The following is a 25,574-nucleotide window of genomic DNA, read 5'->3' as shown; positions in this document are numbered from 1 at the left end:
TGGCCTAATTTGGCTCCCACTGAAATCAATAGGAGTTTTACCATTCACTTCAATGGGAAAGTTAGACCAGCACTGAGTTGAAAAGCTTTGAAAAGCTCAGCCATTATGGTTCTTATAGAACCAGCCACTTATTCTTAGACTCAAACATATAGGGAGAGCGTATAGCACAAAAGTATTCTAGACTAGAGAAGGCTTGACTTGTCCACTTACTGGTACCAGCATTCCCAGCAGCGTCAATTGTCCCTGCTGCCTCTGCAGTTCTCCTCTCTGCCTGTTCCCTTAATCACTGCTTCTCCCCAGCTCCTTTAACAACTGCAGAATTTATTATTTTAGTTGGAACATTTTGGCCAGTTTTAGTGGAATGCCTCCTTCTTATAACAGGGCAAGATTTAAAAAAAAACTCCACACAAAGAACAAAATAGTTTTAGTTATATACAAGAACGCAGACCCATGTTTTCAATGAGATTGGAGTCAGCTTGAATGCGCAATAAAGTGCACAGAGTCACAGGTGTGCAATGGCAAACACCATTATGAATGCATTGCAAGCATGGAAGTAGGTCCTCTGAAAATTTAGCCCAGTAAGTGTCTAGAGATTTTGCCCAAGTCAATTTCTTGTTCCTCTTCCAGTTCAGCTGAGCTTTCAGGGCTTATTATGGATAGGGAAAAACATTGTATCCAAGTCCCTCTCAGAACTTGCTTCAGGCAGGCCAACACTCTCCCAATACTTGCTAAGGAAAAAGTGATTGGGGGGGGAGGGGAGGAGGGGAGAAAATCAGTCAGGGTTCCAATTCAGCTCCAAGTAAGGTAGCTAGGAGCTTTTTTTTTTTTTTTTAAATTGGAAACCAGAATCCAGTCTGGAATTTCTCATTAGTTGTCTAGGATGATAATAAAATCCACATTTGTTTATTCACTTGGAAAAAAGAGAAGGGCCCATAATTAATCAATGCCACTCCTAAAGCAGGAATCTGCGTGCAGCCCCTAGGAGGAAAACCGCCCGAAGAGGATTTCTGTGCTCACTTTGACTGGACTGTTGAATATTTGTGCCTCTTTTGGCTGGTTCAGTCCCTACCGTCACCCATCTCACCATGGTTATGAACCAGCAAATGAGATCATATTTGGGAGGAGTCCAGGAGCAAGTTGTCTCCGAGAGCTTTGAAGAACAGACAGGGAAGTATTTAAAGTGTTCTCTTATGAGAGACAGACAGAGAGAGAGAGAGAGAGAGAGAGAGAATTCTAAACACTTTTTCCATTATAAAGTTAAAGACAGAACTATGTATCATCATTTCCCTGAAAAACATCCTTCATAACCTCCAAAATATTTAAAAATATTGGTGAGGAATCTGGTCTCTTGTGGTTCCAGAAGGAAGGAAGCAGGAGGGAGAAAACTCATTGGATTGCCATAGTAACCCTGGCTTCCACTGGAAGAAATTTTTTTTAAAAATGTTTTAAAAAAAGAACAGCCCAGCGACAGCTCATAAAACCTGAAAGGGGAGCTAGACACTTCCACAGAGAGCAATTTCTCTATTTGCTTTTTCCTTCAGAGTTAGCGGAATTTCGGCAGAGTGAAAAACAAAAACCACTGCATTACTCCTGCTTTCTCACCACTTTCCCTGACGGCCATCTCTTGGTCTCAATTCCTCAGCACTCTGATTTAACACCAGTATGGCAAACAGTCCTCCACCACCTTGGTAGCACCTTCACTCGCATACTGTAAGCTGGCTGGAAGTGGTAACCGTCACTATCTCAGAGAAGACCTAGAATCTACAGGGATCGGCAACTTTTGGCCCGCGGCCCGCGAGGGTAAGCCCCCTGGCAGGCCGGGCCGGTTTGTTTACCTGCCACATCCGCAGGTTCGCCCGATCGCAGTTCCCACTGGCTGCGGTTCACCACACAAATGCTACGCTACACACACCTCAATGTATCAGACTACACACTTTATTTCAACTTAATAGGAGAGCTATTTTACGTTAGCAGCCAATTTCTAAAAGCATATTTACAGAGAGATTAAACTCTGGGTAATGAGACCTATTACAATTAGGCCTCAAAATAGGTTTTTAATAATTAATTGGAACGTAACATATTACAGCACTTATGAAAGCTAAATTGAATCCTTATTGCAGATACTTAAAATGGAGACTAAGGCTGCAGTAAGCCATTTGAGGGGGCAAGGACTGTACGAACAGTTCATTTCTCTTATGTCCTGCACCAAAAGTTTTAGGGGTGGCTAGTTTTGCTGATCTACCTGGATTGTGATAGCACCTGAAAATGGGTGGAGCTACAGAACAGGTGTTTCAGATGAGTTAGCTAGATGGCGCTAGACTATACCTGCAAGTTGCTACTCTACCAGGACTGTTTGTTCATTTGTATTAAGCTTTCTTGGTTGTTAGAAGTTATAGGAATGTGACTTACCCAAGGACACAAACTTCACTTCTCTGTGCATCTGTTTTCCCTCCCATCTTTTGTCTATTCTGTTTCGACTGCAAGCTCTTCAGGCAGGGACTGTCTCTTACTACGTGTATTCACAGGATCTAGCATTATGGGGACCTGATCTCAGCTGGGACCTCTAGGCACTACTGTAATATAAATAAAAGTGCTAATGGAAATTATGAGTTGTACAAAGCTGGTGCTCTGTTTCCTCCTAGATCCAACTGCCTATATATTCAGTTAAACACAACTTGTAAAAGCTATTTGTAATAGCACCATGTGATGACTCCAGGTCATATGCATAAATGTTTGCAAACTAGACGTGGACATAATTGAACTGACTGACCATTCAAAATTAGAACAAGAGTTCACAGAATGATTTGTTGTTGTATTCAGGTTTTTCCCCCCCTATTTTTAAAGTACAATTATTTCTATTGTTACTTAAATAACCTTGAGCTTTCCCCACTATGAGCCAAACAGTTTTCAAAGTTACCCTTCCCTACACTCGCCCTTTTATAAATTCAGAGGGAAATCCAGTCTACTTTACAACCTGCATTCTACACTGCTGCACCCGCTTCCCCACCCCCCCGCCCATTTACATTATTAGTGTCGGGCTAGCCAGGACAAGGAAGTGGCTGACCCTAGAAAATGTGCCCCAACTATGCCTGTCCCCAGCCTACATAAGAGGCTCAGTTAGTCTTAAAGGTGCCACAGGACCCTCTGTTGCTGATTAGGTAAGAGGAACTCATGTTAGTTCAGAACGGTTCTAATTTTAATTACAGTTTGCCTGTTACCACACTGAATGCCAGTATACAGGAGATCAAGACAAGTTTTTTCCATAGATTTTCAAGCCAGAAGGGATGATGACAATCTAATCTGCCTTTCTGAATAGCAGTGATCCCTGCATTGTGCCCAACAGCTGGTGGTTGAGCTGCAGCACATCTTTTATAAAGACACCTGGAGTCATTGAATCAAGATGTGGTAGAGTCTCCATCACCCAATTGTTTGGTAATCTGTTCCAATGGTTAGTTACCTTCACGGTTAAGAAGTTTTCATATTATTTCCAGTATGATGACTTCTAGCATCAACTTCCAGATGTTGGATCTTTTAAATCCCTTTGCCTTCTAGATTAAATATCTCTCCAACATCAGATCTCTTGCTCCTGTGTGGATACTGCTAGATGGCTAGATGGATTGAGTCATCTCACCCTTCTTTTCAATAATCTCTGCACATTGAGCTCCTCAAAATCCCTCATTTAAGGCATTGTAACAGCTCTTCCCTGAGCTCTCTCCAATTTTTCAACATCCTTTAGCTCCAGAACTCCCCAGAAGACGGAAGCCAATTGGTCAAGATGATTTCCACAGATGTATTGTGTGGGGGGGGGGGGGGCAGGGGGGGGAGAGAGAGTGAAAGGGGGAAGGTGAAGGGGAGATGAGGAAGGAGGAAAAGACAATGGCCTGAACTTGGGTCTTTGTCCTGTTCCACAAATTAAGAGTAGCCACTGATTTTGGGTGCTCAACAACTGAAGTCTATGGGAGTAGCTGGGGCTGAGCAAGTCTCAAAGTTAGGCCCAGGGCTGGAGATCCATGATGAGAAGCACCTCAAAACCAGGGGCGCCTTTTAAAAAAATTATGCCTAAGCCTTTTCTTAGATTTAGGTAAGAACTCCCTGTTTTTCCCTCTAAAAGAAACTGCCTAGCGCCTTCAGAAACATCTCTGGTGGTTGTTATTCACATCTTTGTTCAGTGGACTCCATCTCTGGGGCCCACTGCTCACTTACCATACCCCAGAGGCTCTGTCTAGTGCCAGCAACAACAACGTTCACACATAACTATTGCTAATATAGTTTCCCTGGCCAGCATGGACAGAGATTGCCACTCCCAGACAGAGTCAAACTAGGTTAGAGATTATCGTCCTATGCTCTGTGCTGTTCAGAATTTTCAGTTTCCCCCACCATTTCTCTAGCATCAGTGGAGCTGCCGTGGTGCTCGCAGTGGTAGGGCAGTGTTGATGTTGCAGGCTTTTCTTTCTGAACACTATGAACTAGGCTCAAAGTAGGTTTACAACCACGTTAGAAAACAGTGCCTCTAGAAACTGAAGTCCCCGTCCACACTGGTTAGGGAAGCCATGTTAGAACCCTGCTAGCAGCAGTCCTGTTCAGACACATTTGTGGCTATCATGTTTCAGACACAGAGTAAACATGGTTGATAAGCTATTACAGTACCCCAATGCTTGCCAGTGGGCAATCTCATGCACTCCAGGGTTCATAGTCCTGAAAGTCAGGAAATTAAAGTTCAGTGACATTGCTGCCCTTGGCAGGGAGAGATTGTCAGGGTTGCCATGCCCTGGGATGACAACTACAAAACCGTGTGCCCATGCACATGACAGGAGGGAGGCAGCTTCAAAGTGTCCTGGAAGGGAAGCTCTTGATGCTTATCTGAAGAGAGTCCTTTTAAGGTTAGCTACTGGTGGTGCTCAGCACATTCACCACAAAATAAGGATGGAATGCAGCCCTTTCAATGCTTTAGGTCTGTGGCCTGGTCTACAATTAAAATGTAGGATGACTTATTCAGCTGGTGGACAGAAGAATGCTTCCATTGACCTAGCTCACTGTCACTTGGAATGGTGGTTTTTCTACAGCAATGGAAACAATCTCTCTCCCAATATAGGAAGTCTACAATGCCATAGCTATGCCAGTATAGTCCCTGAAGTGTAGACAAGGCCTTTGTGTAAGAAGAGCTAATGTGAGGCACTGCCAGAGAAAGTTAGTTCTCTGAGCAAGGGCTTATATCATCCACAGGAAACGGAGGAGTGTTTCTAAAAATACAGTATTGTAAAACTTTGCTGGCACCTTTGCATCCCTCCCTCTCTTGATTTAGCAGCAGGATGTCTCATTTGCAAGTGACATACAAGTCAGTCAGCACTGTAACTAGTGAGCTGCTTGTACCTTTTGCTCTCCTCCTCTGCCAAAAAGGCAGACAAATACATGATGCATATCCTGGCAAGTACACAGAGACCAGGAAGCAGGAGCCAAACCAAAAACTATTCTGGATAAAAATCGGCTAAGTGCCAGCTGCTTCAGTGGGTATTGAAGAGATAGGAGTTGCCTGGTGAGGTGACCTCAAATCTGTTGTGATCCAATTATTAAAGAAAAAAAGGGTTTACTGTGTTCTTTGACCTGTTTCGTGAAATCCAAGTGGACTGTTGTGGATATGTCAGAGACAGATTCCTGGGGGTGGGGGTTTGAAGGTAACGTCCCAGTTCTGCTCATTAGAGAGACTTGGTCCATCCATATGCTGTAAAGATGAAAGTTACTCATTCAATTACGCCCAGACACATACCCCTGGGAGGTAGGACACAAGTGTCCTATGGGGTCGTTTACCATTAAGGCTCAAACCAGCTGAGACTCAAGCTGCATGCAAAATTGCAAGAGTTATTATGGTTGACCCTGGGCAGTTAGGCTTGTAGGGATATTAAAGAAGGTACTAACAGTGATTCCCCCAAGTGACATAATTTGTCCCGCACACTTTAAAATCCAACAGTTTCACCAAGTACAAAAATCTCTTGGGTCTTCTGTTAAAACTTGTAAGCTACTGTCTGTAGAAACCATTGATTGTATCTATCCTGTGAAAGATACTTTATTACTATGTAAAACTTACAAACAAGTTAATTGACTTTGTTCTTGAAGTAATTGATACAATGTAAACAAACACTATAAGCCCTTAAGTGACTTTCACTTCATTGTATAGCAATGGCTCCTAGGACAGACCCCCACCCTCTGTGATTAAAGGTCCAGGAGTCTCAAATGAATTAGCACACACCCCAAAAGTGGTGGAGACAGTAAATTAAAATATGGTTAAGATATGGAATGTATGCTGATGAATGCTTGATATACATGAATGGTTAGGGAGGTGCCAGCCTAGAAAGGGAGTATCCATCGGCCGAAGAATGTGTAAAGTGGACCACCAGAACCCCCGGAGGGTAAACTGGGATCCACCCCATCACCTGGAAGAATGAGAAACACAAACTTTGGACAGTGTGGAGCCACCAGGAATGTGCCATCCGCTGATTGAGTCAGCAACAGCAAAATGAAACAGCTCCCATAGACTAACATAGGAATTAATTCCTATGAGAATGGACTCTCAAGACTGATGGCTTTGAGTCTCTGGTTCTGCTGCCAACCTCAAGGAGCATCAGGTGCACCTGCCACAGACTCGGTTCCATCCTCATGACCAAGATACCTGGCCAGTAACTTGGCATGAGCAACTTCTAGGCTGGTAACTATAACACCTATACAGAACTTAAATGAATGATTGTGTGAATGAATCTCTGTGTGTGTGTGTGTGTGTAAGAAATAAGTAGTGATAGGAATAAGTAGTCAAAACAATGTTGTTTACTTTTATCTTTTGCTTTATCATTATATTTACAATAAATGTGGCATCTTTGCCTTATCCCTCTTAATAAGATCCTGCTGGTTTTTATTCTATTGGTATAACAGGCTAAGCAGATTCCCCATCATCATTCTGGAATAGCTAGTCAGACAGCAACAGCCACAGACCACTGGTAGGACCTGGACGGGATATGTTCACTCTGCTGAAGGGTTGCTGTTAACTGACTGTTTCAGTGACTTATCCAAGATTCACCCAGTTTACATGGGCTGGATAGGCCAACAAAATGCAGAAGTTGCCCAGCGACATTTCTTCTGAGGACAAGCAATTAACAGGGCCCTTGAGATCACACTTGAAATGAGGTAGTGAATTCCCCACCCTGAGGCTCAAACTCTGAGAGGGCAAATGTTTTCCAGGAAAAACTGCAAGACATTCCCCTACTGACATCTGCACTTGCCAGAGAGTTGAAGTCCATTCACCTCATAGCAGAGAAAGAATCCAGTGAGAACGACAAAATATCCTCTTACTGTGAGATATATTTTAACATGATGACCCCCACCACTACTCCCCCCGGATTTAACTTCAGTTGAAGTGATCTGGCACCTCTCAGGATCAGACCCTCAATTATGCTCTTTGCGCGCGCGCACACACACACACACACTCTCTCTAAAGGCCCAGTGAGCAACTCAAGAACCACTGTGAAAAGTAAACATGGTGGGAGTGAAGGGGATAAATTAGCTACTTATTACCTTGTGTACTAGACTGGTAACTTAAGACTAGTGTGGGCCAACAACCGTGCAAGATTCCCACAATAGGGATTTGCAAGTGCTTCATGGGCAGGAACAGAGCTTTTTTCATAGTGGACATGCACCTCTCTGTCATGAGATCTGATGGACACCAAGGTCCATTTTCTGGGTCAGCTACTTTCATAAGCTACTTTACATCATGTGCCTGGCAGGCACATCAAGCCTGTGGATCTGCTTGCTTTAAAGAACAGGTGGATCACAACATTCCACTGCTATTTCAGTGGACCATCAATGAAATGCCACAGCACCAGGGAAGATGCCTGTGCCAAGAACGAGTAGAGGGTGGTTTAAAAAGTGACCAAAAAAAAAAAAAAAACCCACCCAAAACCACACACACCACGAGCTAGACGCACTAGAGATTAGATCAAATTTCTGGCCAAGATTTGAGAGTGACCATGATTTCAGAGTGAAGCCTGATTTTCAGAGGGTGCATGCTCAGCACTTTCAGGGTGCACCCAGAGCCATAAGATTTCTCCTAAGAAAGAAGAGTCTGTATTTTAAAGTCTGAGAACCCAGACAGAAAATAAAGAGCTCCTGCCATAGCCAGTGCAGATGCAGAAGGGAGTATTAATGTCACCAGGCCCATTCTAGTTGGAGTATTAGGATATATCAATTTCAAAGTCATGAATTGGACACCCAAACCTGCATTTGTGCCTTTGAAAAAGTCTCCCCCCGCCCCCCAAATGATAATACTCCCATCATATTAAGCCATCTCCATTAATACTACCACACAAGCACCAGAGACCACAATCAGATATTGAACTACATTATTGGGCCTGTCAGTTGATAGCTGTCTGCTTATCACAGTACAAAGTACCTCCCTCATGTACACACTGAGAATGCACTACTCCCATGATACACAGAAAACAGTGGAGGGAGTTAAGTAAGGCTTTGATTCTGCAATGATCTCCATGCAGGTGCACCCACATGGAGCCTCTATGGGTAAACAAACATATATGGTAAACCACAGAAGCCATTTAAAAGCTAGGACATGGTCACATAGCTGTGGGCTTTATAGTAGTTTAGGATAACCCAAGCACTGTTGAGTATTGTAGAGAGATGTTTGTAGAAGATTATAATTTAGAGAGACTCCCTCATACAGGACAGTATTATGAACATAGGAATTTGGAGATGTGCTCTGAAGGCAGGGGTTGGAAACATCACCTGGATGCATGCAGCAACTCACTATAGAACAAGGGTCTCAAACACACGGCCCACGGGCCGCATGCGGCCCACAGGGATCTTTCGTGCGGCCCGCCAAGCTCCCCATGCCCCTCCGCCCGCGCACCCCTCCGCCCCTCTGCCTACCCCGTGGCGCCGTAAGCCCCGCGCCGCTCCCTGAAGCGGCTGAACTAGATACTGGCATTGTCTGGGGCTTTTAAAAAGAAAATAAGCCCTTTTCTTTACAGGTCTGTCCTACTGCTTTTTAGCCACTCAGGCATAGTGTCCTTTCTAAGTACTACCGTCCCTGCAGCCCCGGGCAGAGAGTGGGGGGGGGGGGGGGGAAAAGAGGAGAGAGTAGAGGGCTACGGGCTCTCGCTTCCAGGCACTGCCCCCCCGCAGCCCCCATTGGCTGGGAACGGGGAACCGCGGCCAATGGGAGCTTTGGGGGAGGTACCTGGAGAAGCAAGAGCAGCACATGGCGCCGTCCCGTCCCCTCCGGGACTCTGGCTGCTTCCTGGAGTGGAGCCCGCACCCCGCACCCCAACCCCCTGTCCGGAGCCCCCTGTCACATCCCACACCCTCCCGCACCTCAACTCCCTGCCCTGAGCCCCCATCACACCCCGCACTCCTCCTGCGCCCCCTGGGGGCAGGGAGGGGGCAGAGTTGGGGTGAGGACTTCGGGGAAGGGGTTGAAATGGGGGCAGGGAAGGTGCGGGAAGAGGCGGGGCCTCATGGAAGGGGTGGAGTGGGGGCGGGGGCAGCAAGGGGTGGGTGTCACTGATGCGGCCCTCAGGCCAACGCACTAGTCCTCATGCGGCCCTTGGGTCATTTGAGTTTGAGACCCCTGCTATAGAAGCTCTCCAGTTTGTTTTATTCCTTACTCATTCACTGGTTTGTTATTTAATGAACCCCAAGATTGTTACATGCATGACATATTTTCAATACTGTATAGACTGTTCAAGTTTAATCTATGCTTATCCCATGAGAAAAGTGATTTATCCACACTGAACCATATAGAAAGGCAAAGGCAATTTACCAGGAAATCAAATACAGAGAATATCTACAATTTAAAAGCATAAAGATCTCAAAAATGACAGTACACCATTTGTATATTAAAAGACAATAAAAAGATGGCAGAAATAACAGGATCTCTAAAACAGATCAAACAAAAACCAAAAGCAGAACTGAGAAGCCTCCCAGTAAAGAATGAATGGGAAGAGATCTTAGGCCACAATATAGATATTGAGCATTAACATGTTGAATGCTTTGGCACCAAAACAAATCTCTATTTACGCACACTGAATAATAAAACAAAACAAGGCACTAATAATATTGGCAAAAAACCCAAAGGAAGAAACTAAGTAGTGCACTAAATACTACCTTTAGGTTGGTAAACTTTTCTGCTTGTTATGGGAAAGAATGCACATCTGAAAAATTATTTCATACAGATTCTAGACAGACTGGGCCAGACAGCATAGATTTGAAATCCATGGAGCTATGCTGATTTATACCAGCTGAGGAACTGACCCATTATTATTATTAATCAGAATATTGGGGTGGGACATACCCAGGGTACATCTAGACTAGCATTTTTCAACCCTGAGGGTCTGCACACGTCTAAGGGATCCATGAAAGGTGACTCTGAAAATAAAATAACAGGAGTACTTGTGGCACCTTAGAGACTAACAAATTTATTAGAGCATAAGCTTTCGTGGGCTACAACCCACTTCTTAGCCCACGAAAGCTTATGCTCTAATAAATTTGTTAGTCTCTAAGGTGCCACAAGTACTCCTGTTATTTTTGCGGATACAGACTAACACGGCTGCTACTCTGAAATCTGAAAATAAAGTTTCAGATCCCAGAAAAGGCATTCCGTTTTTCTGATCAAAAGTATGTGAATACCCCCACCTACAGGTCAAAACCCAGAAGTGTTGTCATTAGATGCCCACAGTTTAGCACCCTTTCTCATGCTACCTCAAATACTGTGCCAAGCACATGGAACATTAATAGTTAAATTCTGTTCAGTCAGTTTTCAATCCAAGACTTCTATAGTAGGGGTCCGTGGACCACAGCTTGAATTTCCAAAGGGGTTCACATCTGCATTCAACATTTTTTAGAGAACCACCAATAAAAGGGTTGAAAACCATTTATTTAGACCAGTGATGGGCAACTTGCTGGACGCCGCTTCCTGCATCTCCCATTGGCCGGGAACGGCGAACCGCAGCCACTGGGAGCTGCGGGCGGCCGTGCTTCCGGACAGTTAATGTAAACAAACTGTCTCGCAGCCCGCCAATGGATTACCCTGATGGGCCGCGTGCGGACTGTGGGCTGCAAGTTGCCCACCACTGATTTAGACTAAGGAGTAGCTGTGTCAACCCTGCCCTCTAACCTGAGGTGCCCTTTACACTGCTTTGCTGTTGTTGCCTCCACTCCTGGACTGCTCACAAACAGCCCCCAGCACTTAAGTCACTCCCAGCTGTATCTGCGTGCACTTGTAACCTGCCAGTCACACTTAGGTGTTTACGAGCCTGAATTACACTGCAGGGAGACCCTAGCACACTCCCACTCCCAGACTTTGCCCAGAAACGTACATCTCATACTTCCCAACCCTCTCCTGGACAATACAAGCTCATATAAAGTCTGTCATTTTATTAATAGAAATTCTAAGCACAAATCTTGTTATCTCAAATGGAATTTCCCCAAACACACTGCTTTAGATAAAACAATAAAACAAGATTTTAAGTGAATATAGGTAATAAGGCATAAAAAGCCAAAAATGGTTACAAGAAAAATAAAGTGCCTAACTTAACACAGTTACATTCAAAGCAAAGTTTCTCTCACCACATGTTCTCAGCAGTCTTACTGGCCAAACTCCTTAGCCTAGGACCCCTTCTTCTGTGTAATGGCTGCTTCCTTCGTTCCTTCTTGTGCAGTGAATCAATAGACAGAAGGGGAGAAGGAGGAGGAGTACTTGGGGTGACTGCCCCTTCTTTTAATATAGTCCTTTTGAGAAGTATTTCCAGCTGAGAGCATGTTGACAGGCAGACTGTGTGGACAGGAAGCCCATGCTGTCTCTTTGCTAAAAGGTAGGTTGTCTGCCCATGCCCCTTTTCCTGATCAGGGGCTACTCGCTGGCAGGCAATGGCCCACTGATCTTGTTTACACCTGGCTGAGGCATCAGCTTGCCCCTTGTCTCCAAGGAACTGCTTTGGTTACTCCCCAGACTTGGAACATGTCTACACTGTGCACCTTACAGCAGCACAGCCATGCCACTACAGTCATACCACTACAGCCATTCTGCTGCAAGATAAGCGGTGTTGCTGCTCATTGTTGGCAGGCGAGAGCTCTCCTGCCGACAAAATAAAACCACCACCACCAAGGGGTGGTAGCTTTGTTGGCAGGAGAGCGTCTCCTGCCGACAAAGCGCTGTCCACACCAGTGCTTTTTGTCAGTAAAACTTTTGTCTGTCAGGGAGGTGTTTTTTCCACACCCTTGACCGACAAAGGTTTTACTGATGAAAGTGCAGTGTAGACATAGCCTAAACAACACCCTGCAATTAAATCTTATAACTTTACATACGTTGTCGCATGTTTTACCAGGACAGTAATATTTGAAAACTTAGTTTGATCGACACCTCACAAGGCATATCTTGTACACAGAATATTACCACATAGGATGCCAGGGGTGAATACAGAGGAACAGTGTCACAAAAACCCAACGCAATACAGCCAGAAAGGAACAGATGGGGTTGATCTTTGGACTACGCAGCATTTGCCAAGAGAATCCAGCCACTGCCCCTGGATCAACACACTATTCCAGGCAACTGATGCAGGCTGAGCTGCAGAAAGCCAACCTTCAACAATTCACGCAGCGTTTCAGCTGAGTGGCACCCAGAGTGGAAAACAGAGGGAATGCAGAGGGTTTTAAGATTGAAGGACAAAGCCAAGAGTCCTAGCTCTGCCACAGACTTGCTTGGAGGACATGGGCAAATGCTGTACACCATACCGCCTTGCTATGCCACACTTTATCCACATGTAAATGGGAATGGAGAATTCTTACCTGCCTCACAAGGGAGTTTGGAGGCTTATACCATGTTTGTATAGGGATTTGAGGGCTTCTGCAGAAAGGTGCTAAATAAATATTAGCACACATCACATGACTAAAGGAACTCCATAATTTGTTCTCAGATACCTATGGTGAAACATCATGATTTTTTTTTTTTTTTTTTTGGGTGCACTGAGAGAACACGTTTTTCATACTTGCTGTGACGGGTTGGATCACAGAAACCCCCTTGGGAGCTGCCACCCGATGTGCAAAGACTACCCCTGCTTCTGTTTTCCCTGCCAGCTCAGGACTCCAGCACCCTGTCTTGCTGAGCCAGACACTCCCGTCTGGCTCCAACACAGACCCAGGGTCTGAATCACTTGCCCCAAAGCTGCAAGTTTACCTGAAAACAGCTCCCGGGGGGGGGGGGGGGGGGGATAAAGAGATGATCCCACATCTGCCTATTGCAAAAAACTCTTACACCTTCCTCTGATGCATCTGCTGCTGGCCACTCTTTGAGACAGGACCTGGACTAGATGGACCTTGGATCTGACTCAGTATGGCAAATCCTATGCAAGTCCTCTATTCTCCCATGCATTCAAATGGGAGTTGCATTCCCTAGGTCTCACCCTGCTTTGCAGGGAAGTATCAATATAATTAAGACCTATCACTGAGACAAAGACAAAGACAGATAGTGAAAACAATGATCAGTATTCTCAGAGACTGCTTTAAAATGTCATGCAACTGTATTTATTTAACTAGGGTCATATCATTGCTGTTACTTTTAAACAACACACACAAAATACTTGGCACTTATATAGCACCTTTCATCACAGAGTCAAGCCTCTTTATAAATTATTACACCAATCTTAACACTGAGGAAGGTAAGTGTTTCAGAACGATAATTTTAGGTACGAAGGTCACATGACTTCCTTTGATTCATAATGATTCAGTACCAGAGATCCAGTCTCTTCTTCAAGCCACTAAATGACATTCCCTACCTGTGACCACGCTCACTAGACACAGGCCCCAGAAACTGAATCCAGAGCTGGATGCAAACATCAAACTTCAGGGTACCGGGAACTGGGTTTTGGTTTCAGCTGTTTATACTGACTATCTGCTATGGAAATTTCCCTCCCCCACCCTCCCCTCAAAAATGAGCATTAAATGACTGCACATTTAAATACACAGGCAAGTATGAATGTATAATTGTTCAAATATACATACCTACAGCTATTGGCATGTGATCACGCCAACCCTTTTTATTACCCGGTAGGTGTCTGCCGTGTAGCGTGGAATTTCTCAGGGGGACTGACACATACACACCCTCTCTGAAAATCCTGTAAAGCTGCCTTCAATACTGCAACTAAACCAATATAAACCAAACTGTTTCCAACAGGTGCATGCACAACACTGCAACCTGAGCAGATATTGAGCTGTTTTGCATTATCTACAGAGCCATTTCAAGAAGTCATACAGATGCAGACCACATTAGAGCAATTTTAACCTTGTTTCTATAACATGGTTTAGAAGTTGAAACATAGGGCTCCTCTACACTACACAGCTTTTAGCGACATGGCTGCGTGCTGCTAAAAAAAAATCGGGCTGTGTAGCCGCCGTTTGTTGGCTCTCCTGCCGACAACCCGCTGTTCACACTGGCACTTGTCGTGGCAAAACATTTGTCTTTTTGGAGGGGCAGGAGGGGGAAAGGGTTAACACCTCTGAAAGACAAAAGTTTTGTCATTCAATTGCCAGTGTAGACATAGCCATAGGCACTGTTACACAAGAAGGTAGAAAGTGTCACGTCAAAACCACAAGGCCCCAAAGCTGTCCTAACTGTAACGGATGCCACCATGACAAGAATAGAAACACACAGGGCTCGCTAATGAATCCAACTGAGTATGAAATATAGCCCCCTCTGCACTAAAATCCCACAGCATCTTAGAGCATGTTTCTACTGTAAATTCCTTGGGGCAAAGGATTACAGCTGAGATTTAAAAAAATAAAAAAAAAAAGCCTAAAGGGTTAAGAGACACAACTCATTAATCTGAGGGGTAATTGTACATCTACATCTCCTAGACTGCTTTGAAAAAAAAAAAAAAAAAAAATCTCAGCATGCGCTTTTCTGAATGAGCCCAAGACTACTCCCATTGAAGCCTCGGGGAACAATACCGACCATTATGTCTGTAGAGAGACAAGGAGAGTGAGGTAATATCTTTAATTGGACCAACTTCTGCTAGTGAGGGAGAAGCTCTGGAGCTTACACAGAGCTCTTCCTCAGGTCAAGAAATTACTTCACCCTCCTTCTCTAATATTCTGGGACCAACATTGCCACACCACCACTGTATGCCATCAGCACACAAGTAAAATAGTATTCCTCTGCCTTTTAAGCCAGCACTACTTCTGCTTTACTAGACTGCCATGGTTCATGTCTCTTGTTTGAAAGGAAGGGCATGAGGGTAGACAGGCAGCTTGTTATGGGAGGTTTACCTCACTTCACTTTGTTTTAAACTAGATCCTTTCCATGCCAGATGGTTTCTCATTTTACTCCGAGTCTCCTAAAACAGGAATAAATAAGGAACCTAAGCCACATCTGTGAAGGGGAAATGACCAAAGGAAGGAGGAAAGTCCAGAAGCATTCAAGGAAACAAAACAAAAAAAATCCCCTAAGCTATTAGAGACAAGAATCTAAAGTGCCACTAACCCAAGACGTAGAAGTGATCTTTCATATAATACATTCACCATGCTTTCCTCTACCTCTAAACCATACCATATATACCCACCACAGGCAAGAGAAAATAGCTATCTGCTGTGTGGAAAATGGAATTAAAAGGGAACTCTGTTATGCCTTCTAATTAGACACTTCCCTAGTAATGCAGTCAGTGTATGCTCTAGATCTGGAAGGCTGCCATAGGCTGCATTAGATACTAGAGTTGGTTGATCGTTTTCAGAGCAAGTCAATTTCTTCTTCGTTATGTTTAATTATATTTTAAACGAAGCTATCTGGCTTCCTGTAGTCTCTCCAGGGACACTTCTTGGTGTGGGCCAATCCAGTTCTGGATGAAGGCAGCACAGCTCCAAACACTGGACTTGGACTCTGCTTTCAATTCAGCTCAGTTAGCACAGAAGCTGAAATCTGATTGCCTTCTGAAGATTCAAGAAGTGAGAGGGAAAGAGGAGAGGGAACGACTCAATCTTCAATGAAGTGCATAGCCAAAACAAGCTATGACTGAACTGTCATTTAAAAAAAAAAAAAAAAAAAAAAAAAAAAAACTAACAGAACTAAAACTGCCATATCTACAAGTAAAACTGAAAGATCAGTTCAGTAAACCTGATACCAGTAACTCCCCATCTTGCGATATGAGGCAGTGGAGTTTTTCTTTCAAAAAGCCTATTGGAATTAGCACCACCAACTGTGTACTTTCACATTTCAGAGACAGGTTTTCAGAAGAGCTCAGAACATCAGAAGCTGAGCTCCTCTGCAGACCTGGCCATTAGCGTCAGAGAAGCATGTGCAGAGTGCTTTGGAAACTCCTGCCCCAACTCCAAGTGCTGAGCATTTGACAGTCTGGCCCTTAATGACCTAATAAGGCACAATCTAATCGTAGCCAATATCAGTCTCTTTTGATGCCCAGACATTTCTTTGCACTTCTGGAATACCCGTCTTCAGAGGATCTCAAAGCACTTTATGACTTTCCTGTGGTGAAATGGAGGCAGAGGTCAGGCGACTTCCCAAGGTTACACAGAAAGTCCGTAGCAAAGCTAAGAACAGAACCCTGAACTCCCAGTTCCAAGTCCTGTGCTTCAACATTTAGTCAGTTCATTCAGGTTTCTGGCCTTGGTTTCATCTGTAGCTGCAACAATGCAAGTCAATCCAATTGAGGAGACCACCACTGAGAAAGAATTGCATCTGCTCTTGTAAGGGCTGAATTTTGACAGGAATCCTATCAACTTCAGTGGCACTACCCTCGCTTTTGTCAGTGCTGAATCTGTCTGAAACTGCTGCAGATTGAAGGAGCACTTTGCATGTGCTGGTTTTTCTGGCACCATGGTAACATCAGCTGGTGAGAGTGCTAATATCTCACACCAAGAGTTTGAGGGGTTTAAAGTTCTGTTTGTTTGTTTTTTAAAGAAAAGGAGCTGCAGATTCTAAAATCCTTTGTGAAGCATAGTGAGAACTCAATATGCTGACACTTATCCCTTCCAAAACATGTATCCCCATAAGAAACCACATGTAGGATACCTATGAACTATAAATGCTTTCAGTGTTGTTGTAGCCATGTTGGTCCCAGGATATGAAACACACAAGGTGGAACAGATGTGTCAACTCCTTATGCTTAATAATGTCGCAAGAAACCAGTCAAAATGGACAATTAACACCTCTGCAGTTATAGGATAAAGGAGAGTTAGTGGATTGTTGTAATGAGACACACAACTAGTGTCTCTACTGAGTCCATGATTTTTAGTGTCTAGCAGAATCGTGAATTTAAACTCCTCTTTTGAACATGTTGGTCAGGTCTCCTTTGAGGATGAGAACTGAGAGGTCAGATATAGAATGGTCATTTTGTGAAAAATGTTCACCCACAGAGCTCGACCAACTTCTGTTGGTCCAAAAAGAGAGAACCTCACCCACCTTGTTACAAACTGTAAATGGTATATATAGGCATTTGACCGTGTGTACATGGCATACACAATGCATATATAAACTAGGACTATAATTTATAGTACCCATCCATCATAATTAGGAAGACTTGCCCTATGCCAAACCTGTTAGCCTACCTTACCAGACAACTAGCTGGTCTGGCATCTTCTACATGGGGTCTTGAGCTAAAGGACCTAAAATAAGAAAAAAAGACGGTGAAGAGGAGACATTTTTGGTATGGCACTCTCCAGTAAGTTGGCAGAAAAGGAAGGTCTCTCCATCCACTTCAACACACACTCCAAAATGTACTGGTGGCTAGGGGGCAAGAAGGTTGTCATTTATTTACACTGCAGCTGAACAAACATTAAGGGGGGGGGTAGGGAGATACCAGAGTTTTCCCCCTTGTTTGGTGTATGAAGTTAAAGCTTAAACCGCTTCCTTTCTTCTTGTTAAGCCTCAGAACAAGCTTCTCTAATATGCAATGAAAGTGCAGAGTTCTGCCAAACTTTTTGTTCTCCCTCACACTTTTGTGCCAACAACTCCCGACCTGGATTAGGTGCAGATAAGCAAGTGAGTCGAGGGAGCTAGGGAAGGGCAAGAACCGAGCAGCTCTGCACACTAACAAGCTAGTCTGGTGTGAGACCTGGTGCCTCCCACAGCTTAACAGATCCTAAAAACTACAGTACATAGATTTTCAAGGGTTCCACACCCACGACTGGAGCTGGATTTTCAAGAGAACACAGCATGTTGGGTGCTGAGCACTTCTGACAATCTGGTTCTAAACCCAATTGTAGGTTCTAAAGTCATTTGAAAATCTAGCCCTGTGTTCACGGACACCCTCGAGGGGGTAGTGACTTAGACTGAATGGCAGAACTTCAAATACAAATGTAAAGATACCTGACATTAAGACAGGGCTAACTATCTCCTGCCGAGGCTCAAATTTCAATTGGTAATTAAAGATTTCCCGCTAATCCCATAGCATCAAGCCTGAGTGTTCCAATAAAACACAGCTATGAAAGCTACAAGATACCTTTAGTCACTCCCCCCTAAGGGTATGTCTATAAAGGGGGGAAAAAAATGATACATCAAAAATCCACATACCCATGGCAGAGAGTCTCAGCCAGTTAACGCAGGCCATCGGCTAAAAGTAGCCAGGTAGATGTTTAGGCTCACGCAGGAGCCCAGGCTCTGTGACCCTCCCCAGGTCTCAGAGCCCAGCCCAAGCCTGGCTATTTTTAGCCCCACAAGCCTGTATCAATTGACGGGGGCTCTGAGACTTGCTCCCACAGGGGTATTTTCCTGGCTGAGTAGAGACACCCTACGAGGCCTCCCAGCTTTTGAGCCTCTAAGCAAGTGTCATCTAGGACAAAACTGCTTGATAACAAGGGTCACTAGTGGAGTCAGACAGGGCTGATGTGCTGATCCCAGCCCCAACTGGCTACCCGTGGAAAGATGCCCGCCAAAACCTTCAGAATGATGGGCGGGAGTAGTACTCAAATCTTAGGCCTGAGCTGGAACAGGGGTGGCAGAGATGGATGGATGGACGCACAGCAGTCCCAAAGTAGTCTATCATCTGCACTGGGTTAGAAACAGCTCATATGATGAAGCTTCTGCCACTTATGAGGCTCCCATGCTGTTGCGGTCATCGTTCCACTAAAGAATTACCAGGGACCCTTTGAGCCCTTCATGCCACTCCTCAAATCAGCCGGAAGAATCGCCACTGCATATTGCTGACACTTGTGCAGATCAGTTTGCTCTGCCTCTTTACACACAATAGTGTTCTCTTCATGGTTGAGATTCCACCACTAAGACTAGACATCTCATATTTCGGACGGAGATCACTGCCCCTCGTGACCACCTTGGATAGTCTGAACATTCCATTATTCATGGAAGCTTCCCATTCCTTCTCTTAAGCAGTCTTCCTCCTTTTTAGTCACTGCCTATGTTTTCAGGAGCAACCAGGATCTCTCAAACTAGGCACCCCCCCCCCCCCCCCGCAAAAAAAGCAGCACTGGTTACTTCTGAAAAGGTAGGCCATGGCTTTTAATAGTAGGTACAAAATGCCTCTATTAAATGGCCCTCCTAGTGACCTTGGAGCACAACTCCAGCTCCACCAGCCCTTGACCTCCTCCTCCTCCTCGTGTCAAAATAAAGTAGATCTGTGGGAGAGAGAATGAGGCATGGGGGGGCTCTGTCCCTCTCCTGATCGACAGTGGAAAGAATCTCTTCATTAAGGACATTTTCCTTGAGTTATCATCAAATACAAAAATGCTTCCAAGCAAGGAGGTGGCAAGAGCAGAACACTGAATGGGGAAAGAGAGAGAGGAGAGTGCACTTGCCTCTGAGACAAAGAAACATTCCAACAGATAGGAAAACAGTCATTTCCTACAAGGGAGACAGGGGTGGATGTGAACAGGCAGGCTTGTTCTGCAATTGTGTGTGTGTGTGTGTGTGTGTGTGTAGCTCCCATATATCCTTCCTGCTAGATCCTAGTGTCGCCACAAAGAACCACTCCCCCCACTCAAAACAAAAAACAAACAAAAAAAAAAAAAATCAGGAAACTAGGACAAAAGGAAAGAAAAAGCTCCTGGATGAACTAGATAACTGGAAAGGAAGAAAGAGAAGGAAAGTGCAGTGACCCCAAAATAAGGGACTTAGATGGAGATGCTACAGTTGTCTACCATCTGCTTGTTATTTTGAAAGAGGAGGTGGTAACGAGAACGTTAGAAATATTGTGTGGAGCTCATTCTTTAAACATGAATTTACAGCAGGGATGAACCCAGCCCACTGTCCTCAGTTCTGGTCATGTTTTCATAGGGAGATATCATCACACTGGAGAAAGGGCAGTTCAGCAAGGATGGTTGCGGTTGAACTTATTCTAAACTGGAATCAAGAACACCCCAAGATGATGAGACAGGAGTACTGAAAACGTGGGGGTGGATAACAGAGGGCAAGCACGTGGTCCAGCAGCTGAAGCAGCCAAGAGTCTGGAGTTCCACACCCAGATTGATGACTGACTCCCTGGATGCCCTTGGGTGTCACTTTACCTGTCTGTAAAATGGCCCTAATACTTACATGGCCAGAGCCAGTGTTATGAGGTTTAAGCAATCCATGCTTGAGATCTCTTGAGGAAAGGTGCTAGAGAAGCTCACAGCATTGCAAAATGAGATCATGTCTACACTACAGACTTCTGCTGGTGTCGGCGTCAGTCAGTGGCGTGATCCCTGACAGACATAGCTATGCCAGCAGAAGCCCCTACTACAGATGCAGTTACACCAGCAAAACTGTGCTTCTACTGGCATAGTTTGTTTTGTGCGGGGAGTGCGGGTGTGTGGAATAAGCTATACTGATAAAAATAGAGCTTTTCCACTATAGCTGCATGCACATTAGGAGTGCTTTGATAGTGTAGCTATACCAGCCAAGCACTCCTAGTGTGGACATGGCCTGAGTTAAAAGTGCTGCCTTCTCAGTGAGGTGAGGAGAATTAGAGCCCAGGAAAGAAAATAAATAGGAAATCCCCAGGAACCAGAATCAGCTATTGGTTGAAGAAGCATTTCTTGTTTATACCATCAGTAAACAGCACATTCTTAGATAATTATCTGTCACTAGCTGGGGTGGGATGGGGGTTCATTCATGTAAACAGATTCTCTTTCATCAATGCATTCAGATCCAGGAAGAAATGCGTGTTGCAAAAATATTCCCTTCAGCAGACTTCACCCTCACTGAACTCCACTTTCGCAGTCACCAGCACTGCTCTTCCTAGCAGTCAGCAGGGACCAGGGACCATGACCTAGAATTCCACGGAAATGGAAAGGAGTTCAAGGCAGTGCATGTGGCAGCCTCCCTGCCACCCCATCTAAGGCCTTGGCTACACTGGCGCTGTACAGCGCTGCAACTTGCTGCGCTCGGGGGTGTGAAAACACCCCCCCCCCAGCGCAGCGCTGTAAAGCGCCAGTGTAATCAGCGCCTGCAGCGCTGCACGCTCCCTCGCAGTGCTGCAAGCTACTCCCCTTGGAGAGGTGGAGTACTTACAGCGCTGCGAGAGAGCTCTTACAGCGCTGGCGGCGCGACTACACTCGTGCTTCACAGCGCTGCCACGGCAGCGCTGTGAATCCCCAAGTGTAGCCAAGGCCTAAAACCGCCTCTCTGAAATGGTGCTAATCTGGTGTCTGATCAGTGTAAATACATGCTGTCAACTCAGTTTAAAAGTAGGGTGAAGACTGATGTAGCCTTTGGGCATTCTCAACTGCCAGCAAAACATTAAGTCTAACCGAAGCAGGGTAGGGAAGTGGTGTTCAGCTACTACTCTAGTCTGTAAAAAAGCTGTAAGAACCACATATCATCTGAGACAGCCCCGGCCAACCCAGCACCGAAGCATCACTGTCTGCCCCTAAAATGTCCAGCAACGACAATAACTGGCCACACCAGCTCAATCTCAGGGAGGAAAAGGCATGAGAAATAAGCAGCCAAACCGAACAAAGGGCACTACCCTTCACCCACAAACCCCCACTCACCCTGGGGGGACTCCTAACTGGGACAAACACGCTGACCTTATTACACACACAGGGGAAGCTAGCCTATGCAACCTACTGTTAAAGTAACACAGCTGTAGATCTGATTAACTATTCATTGCAGGCAGCTGCTAGAAGACCCTCTTGCTACATACAGGGTAAGATTTACTTCTTAAATAGTATGGCAACAACAGTGCTCAAGTTGTACTGTCAGGAACTCCAAGTTCCACAGAATGTTACTTAAAAAACAAACAATCAATCAAAACCAAATCTCTTCTAAAATCCAGAGCTATAGAAACTCAGGCAAAGACTTTTCTGAGGTTCAGGGTGTGGTCCCTGCAAAATTCTCCAAGCAGGGAGGGAGTATGAGACGATGGGAGGGGTGTGAAAAACTATGCACATCACCCATCTTTTAAGCATCCTCATTTGTCTAGATCATCTACTAAGCAAGTACGTTTTAACTCCCCCTTTCTCCCCACCTACATTCCTTCTCCAAGCAATCAGATCATCTTTCTTAACCCAACAGCAACACAGAGTTTCTGATTCATATCCCAAGGCTGGGAAACCTAACATTCCCCCCCCCAAACTCCACCCAGATTCCCCATTTGTAAAACAGGAGAAGCAGGAGCACTAGACAAAATAAATAACATTAATAAAAAAAATTTTAAAATCCAGTTTTACATGTCTCCTCATTTTTAACCCCCCCCCTCCAGATATAGGTGCTGGAACTAGGGGTGCGAAGGGGGCGCTGCAGCACCCCCTGGCTTGAAGTGGTTTCCATCATATACAGGGTTTACAGTTTGGTTCAATGGCTCTCAGCACCCCCACTATATAAATTGTTCCAGCACCCCAGTTTTCAGAGCCAGCTTCGCTGCACATATTAGAAAATTTGGCATCAAAACTAATTTCAAAAATAAAAACCTATATTTATAGAAGAGTTTTTTCTTTTTTTAAAAGAAAAAACGAAAGAAAGAAGGGGGGGGAGAAATACGTTATACTCTAGTTTCCAGCCTCTAACCACAGGATTTACATGTTTTAGTAATTCTCTAGTTCCCATCTCCTAGAACCCCAGAAAATACTTCACAGCCTGCAGATGCCTATTTACAGCTGACCACCACGAGCTAAAACCTCAGCTATTATATAACTACGCACCAGCCTTTGTACCCACAGGCATACCCTCTCAACCCAGCAGACAACCAGATCCTCACACGACGTCTCCCGAGCATTTTTCAATTCAGTTTACAGGTGGTTTATTAACTTTGGCGAGCGTCTGTACATTTTAACCCTGTATCAACGACATCCTTCAGAATTTAAAAACCAAATTAAAAACCACTTCAGATTTATGGGGCTTTTTTTTTTTAAACACAACAAAATTAAGAATTACCCCAGCAGGGCAAGAACAGCTCACAGCCTGGGCTTGCATAACAGCTCACTGCTCAGGCCCATATGCTCTTTCAATGCAACAACAATTTTTTCTGGGCTAAACCTCCCGCATATTCCAAACCGAATTCCGTTCCCTCGTCCCTCGCAGCTGTTCAGAGGAGGAGATTTTGCTCCTCTCATGCAGAGAGAAAGCAAAGGCTCCGCTCCCTTCTGAGCCTGCTGCATTGTTTTGGTAGAAATCTCTCTGCAGCCAGGAGGAGGACAAGCGAACACGGCCACCGCGCATTCTATGATGCGCAAATCCGCACCCGAGACCGGGAGGGGTGGGGAGAGAAATGGAAAAAGCGCACTCACCCAAAAGACAAAATTAAAGACAAAAAGCAGGTATTTGATGCACTTGGTGCAGCCTTCCACGCCCATTGCTGCAGATTTCTGCGGACAGAGCTGCCTGCGAGAGGTGGCCTGTTAAATCAGCGCGTGCGAACAAGGAGCCGCAGCTATTGCAGAGGGTAGTCCTCTGTGTTTTCTTTTGGGATTTCCGCTGACTGGCTAGGTGCTAGGCTGCTTCTTTGCTCTATCTCCTCCCTCATTCAATTACAGACACCCACCCGCTGGCTCTGTAGCTAAGCCAGGGTCCTCCCACTCAGCCGCAGCAGGTCTTTTTTACAGAGGAGGCTACCGCCTCCTGGGGGCAGCCAGCCCAAACTTCTCACTGCCTTTTACACCATTTCTGAACTACCACAGAAACAGGCAGCAATCATACTGCACACACAGCTGTTCTCAAGCGACTGCGCAGATGTTAACGGATGAGATTGATAGAGAAGTAGCTCTTACTTTATTTAAAAGACTCTGTGGCCAGGTTCACAAACCACAAGTGACTACTAAAAATATATATTGCTATTTTAAAGGATCAAGTGTACATGGCGGCCATTGAATTCAACAGCGGAGCAGCTACATGCCTGGGGACCTACTGGAAGTTTAAGGGCTGCACCCAATTTTGGATAACAGGGTTGGATTCAGGTTAAAACTGGCAGTTTTAAATTTGGAAAAACCGATTTCCCCATCCCTCATCTAATGTATAATTTGTATTAGGCCTGATGCTGCAAACACTTAATATTCATACTAAAGTATACTGTCAGGAATAATCCCATTGAAAGCAATGTGACTACTCATGAGAGTCAGGGCCGGCTCCAGGCACCAGCCCACCAAGCTGGTGCTTGGGGCGGCACCTGGAGGGGGGCGGCACGGCGCTCCGGCCCGAGAGCGGGGCCGCAACTGGGCTCGCCGCCGGGGAGAGCGGAGCCCCGGCAGGGCTCGCCGCCCTCCCCCCGCGCTCTGGCCCCCGGGGAGAGCGGAGCCCCGGCGGGGCTCGCCGCCCTCCCCTGCCGCGTGGGGGGCGGGAGGCTTTTTTGCCTGGGGCAGCAAGAAAGCCAGAGCCGGCCCTGATGGAAGTAAAATTAAGCACTTGCATAAGCCTTTGCAGGATTCTGGGCCTTAATGCATCCAATGAAGAGATTCAGTTCAGCTGTTTTTGTAATTCAGATCAAGCATGTTTGCAATTCAATTATATTTGACCTTTCAGCACATGAAATTCAGAAAAAAAGAAAAAAACAGGCAACATACATATTTTTAAATTTCATAAAATTTTCTCTGAAACCAATTCTGCCCCTCTAACAAAATGTATTTCTTGCTCTGGTGCTGATCCTACCACTCTTACTCATGTTGAGGAGTACCTTACTCTGCAAACAGGTTTGTGAATTCCATTGGGGTTACGTAGGGAGGATAGTAATTCTCAAAGTGAAGGTGACAGAATAATTATTAAAGTGGTACCTACAGACACCAACCAAGATCAAGGTCCCAGTGTTCTAGGCACTTTATATACACATAGTAAGAGAGATCCAGATCCTCAAAAGTATTTGGACATGTACCTCCCACTGATTCCTAGGCTAGAGAGTCTTTGCTCCAAAGAGCTTACAGTTTAATTAGACAAGATGTAGAAAGCCAATATTATCCCTGTTTTACAGATGGGGAACTGAGGCACAGAGCGATCGAGTGACTATCCTCTTCTCACACACACAGTCTGTAGCAAAGCCAGGAATTGAACTCACCCACCCCTGATCCTAGTCCAGTGTAGTCCAACAGCATTCTTCGTTTGGTCTTCTGATATTGCCTCTACTGGAATTAAATAGTGCCTTATCAACATTTCAGACACT

At 45.1% G+C, this 25,574-nt stretch overlaps 1 protein-coding gene across 2 annotated transcripts in view; it reads right to left on the bottom strand.

The window, feature by feature from the left end:
• The window catches only part of CD81 (CD81 molecule), a 99,252-nt gene that overhangs the window by 55,592 nt on the left and 18,086 nt on the right, over positions 1 to 25,574 (bottom strand). Inside the window, exon 1 of one of the 2 annotated variants that reach the window (XM_065402750.1) lies at positions 23,716 to 23,874. The exons of the other annotated variant lie outside the window; for it this stretch is intronic. Within the exon in view, the coding sequence (XP_065258822.1) occupies positions 23,716 to 23,781 (66 nt within the window). The 5' untranslated portion in view covers positions 23,782 to 23,874. Of the gene's footprint in view, positions 1 to 23,715; positions 23,875 to 25,574 lie in introns of those variants that run through there. 2 annotated transcript variants of the gene reach the window in all.

This window comes from Emys orbicularis, chromosome 4 (genome assembly GCF_028017835.1).
Source record: "Emys orbicularis isolate rEmyOrb1 chromosome 4, rEmyOrb1.hap1, whole genome shotgun sequence".
In the NCBI taxonomy this organism is placed as follows: domain Eukaryota; kingdom Metazoa; phylum Chordata; order Testudines; family Emydidae; genus Emys; species Emys orbicularis.
The sequence above is the reverse complement of the archived record's forward strand: the minus strand, read 5'-3'. Positions and strand labels throughout refer to the sequence as shown.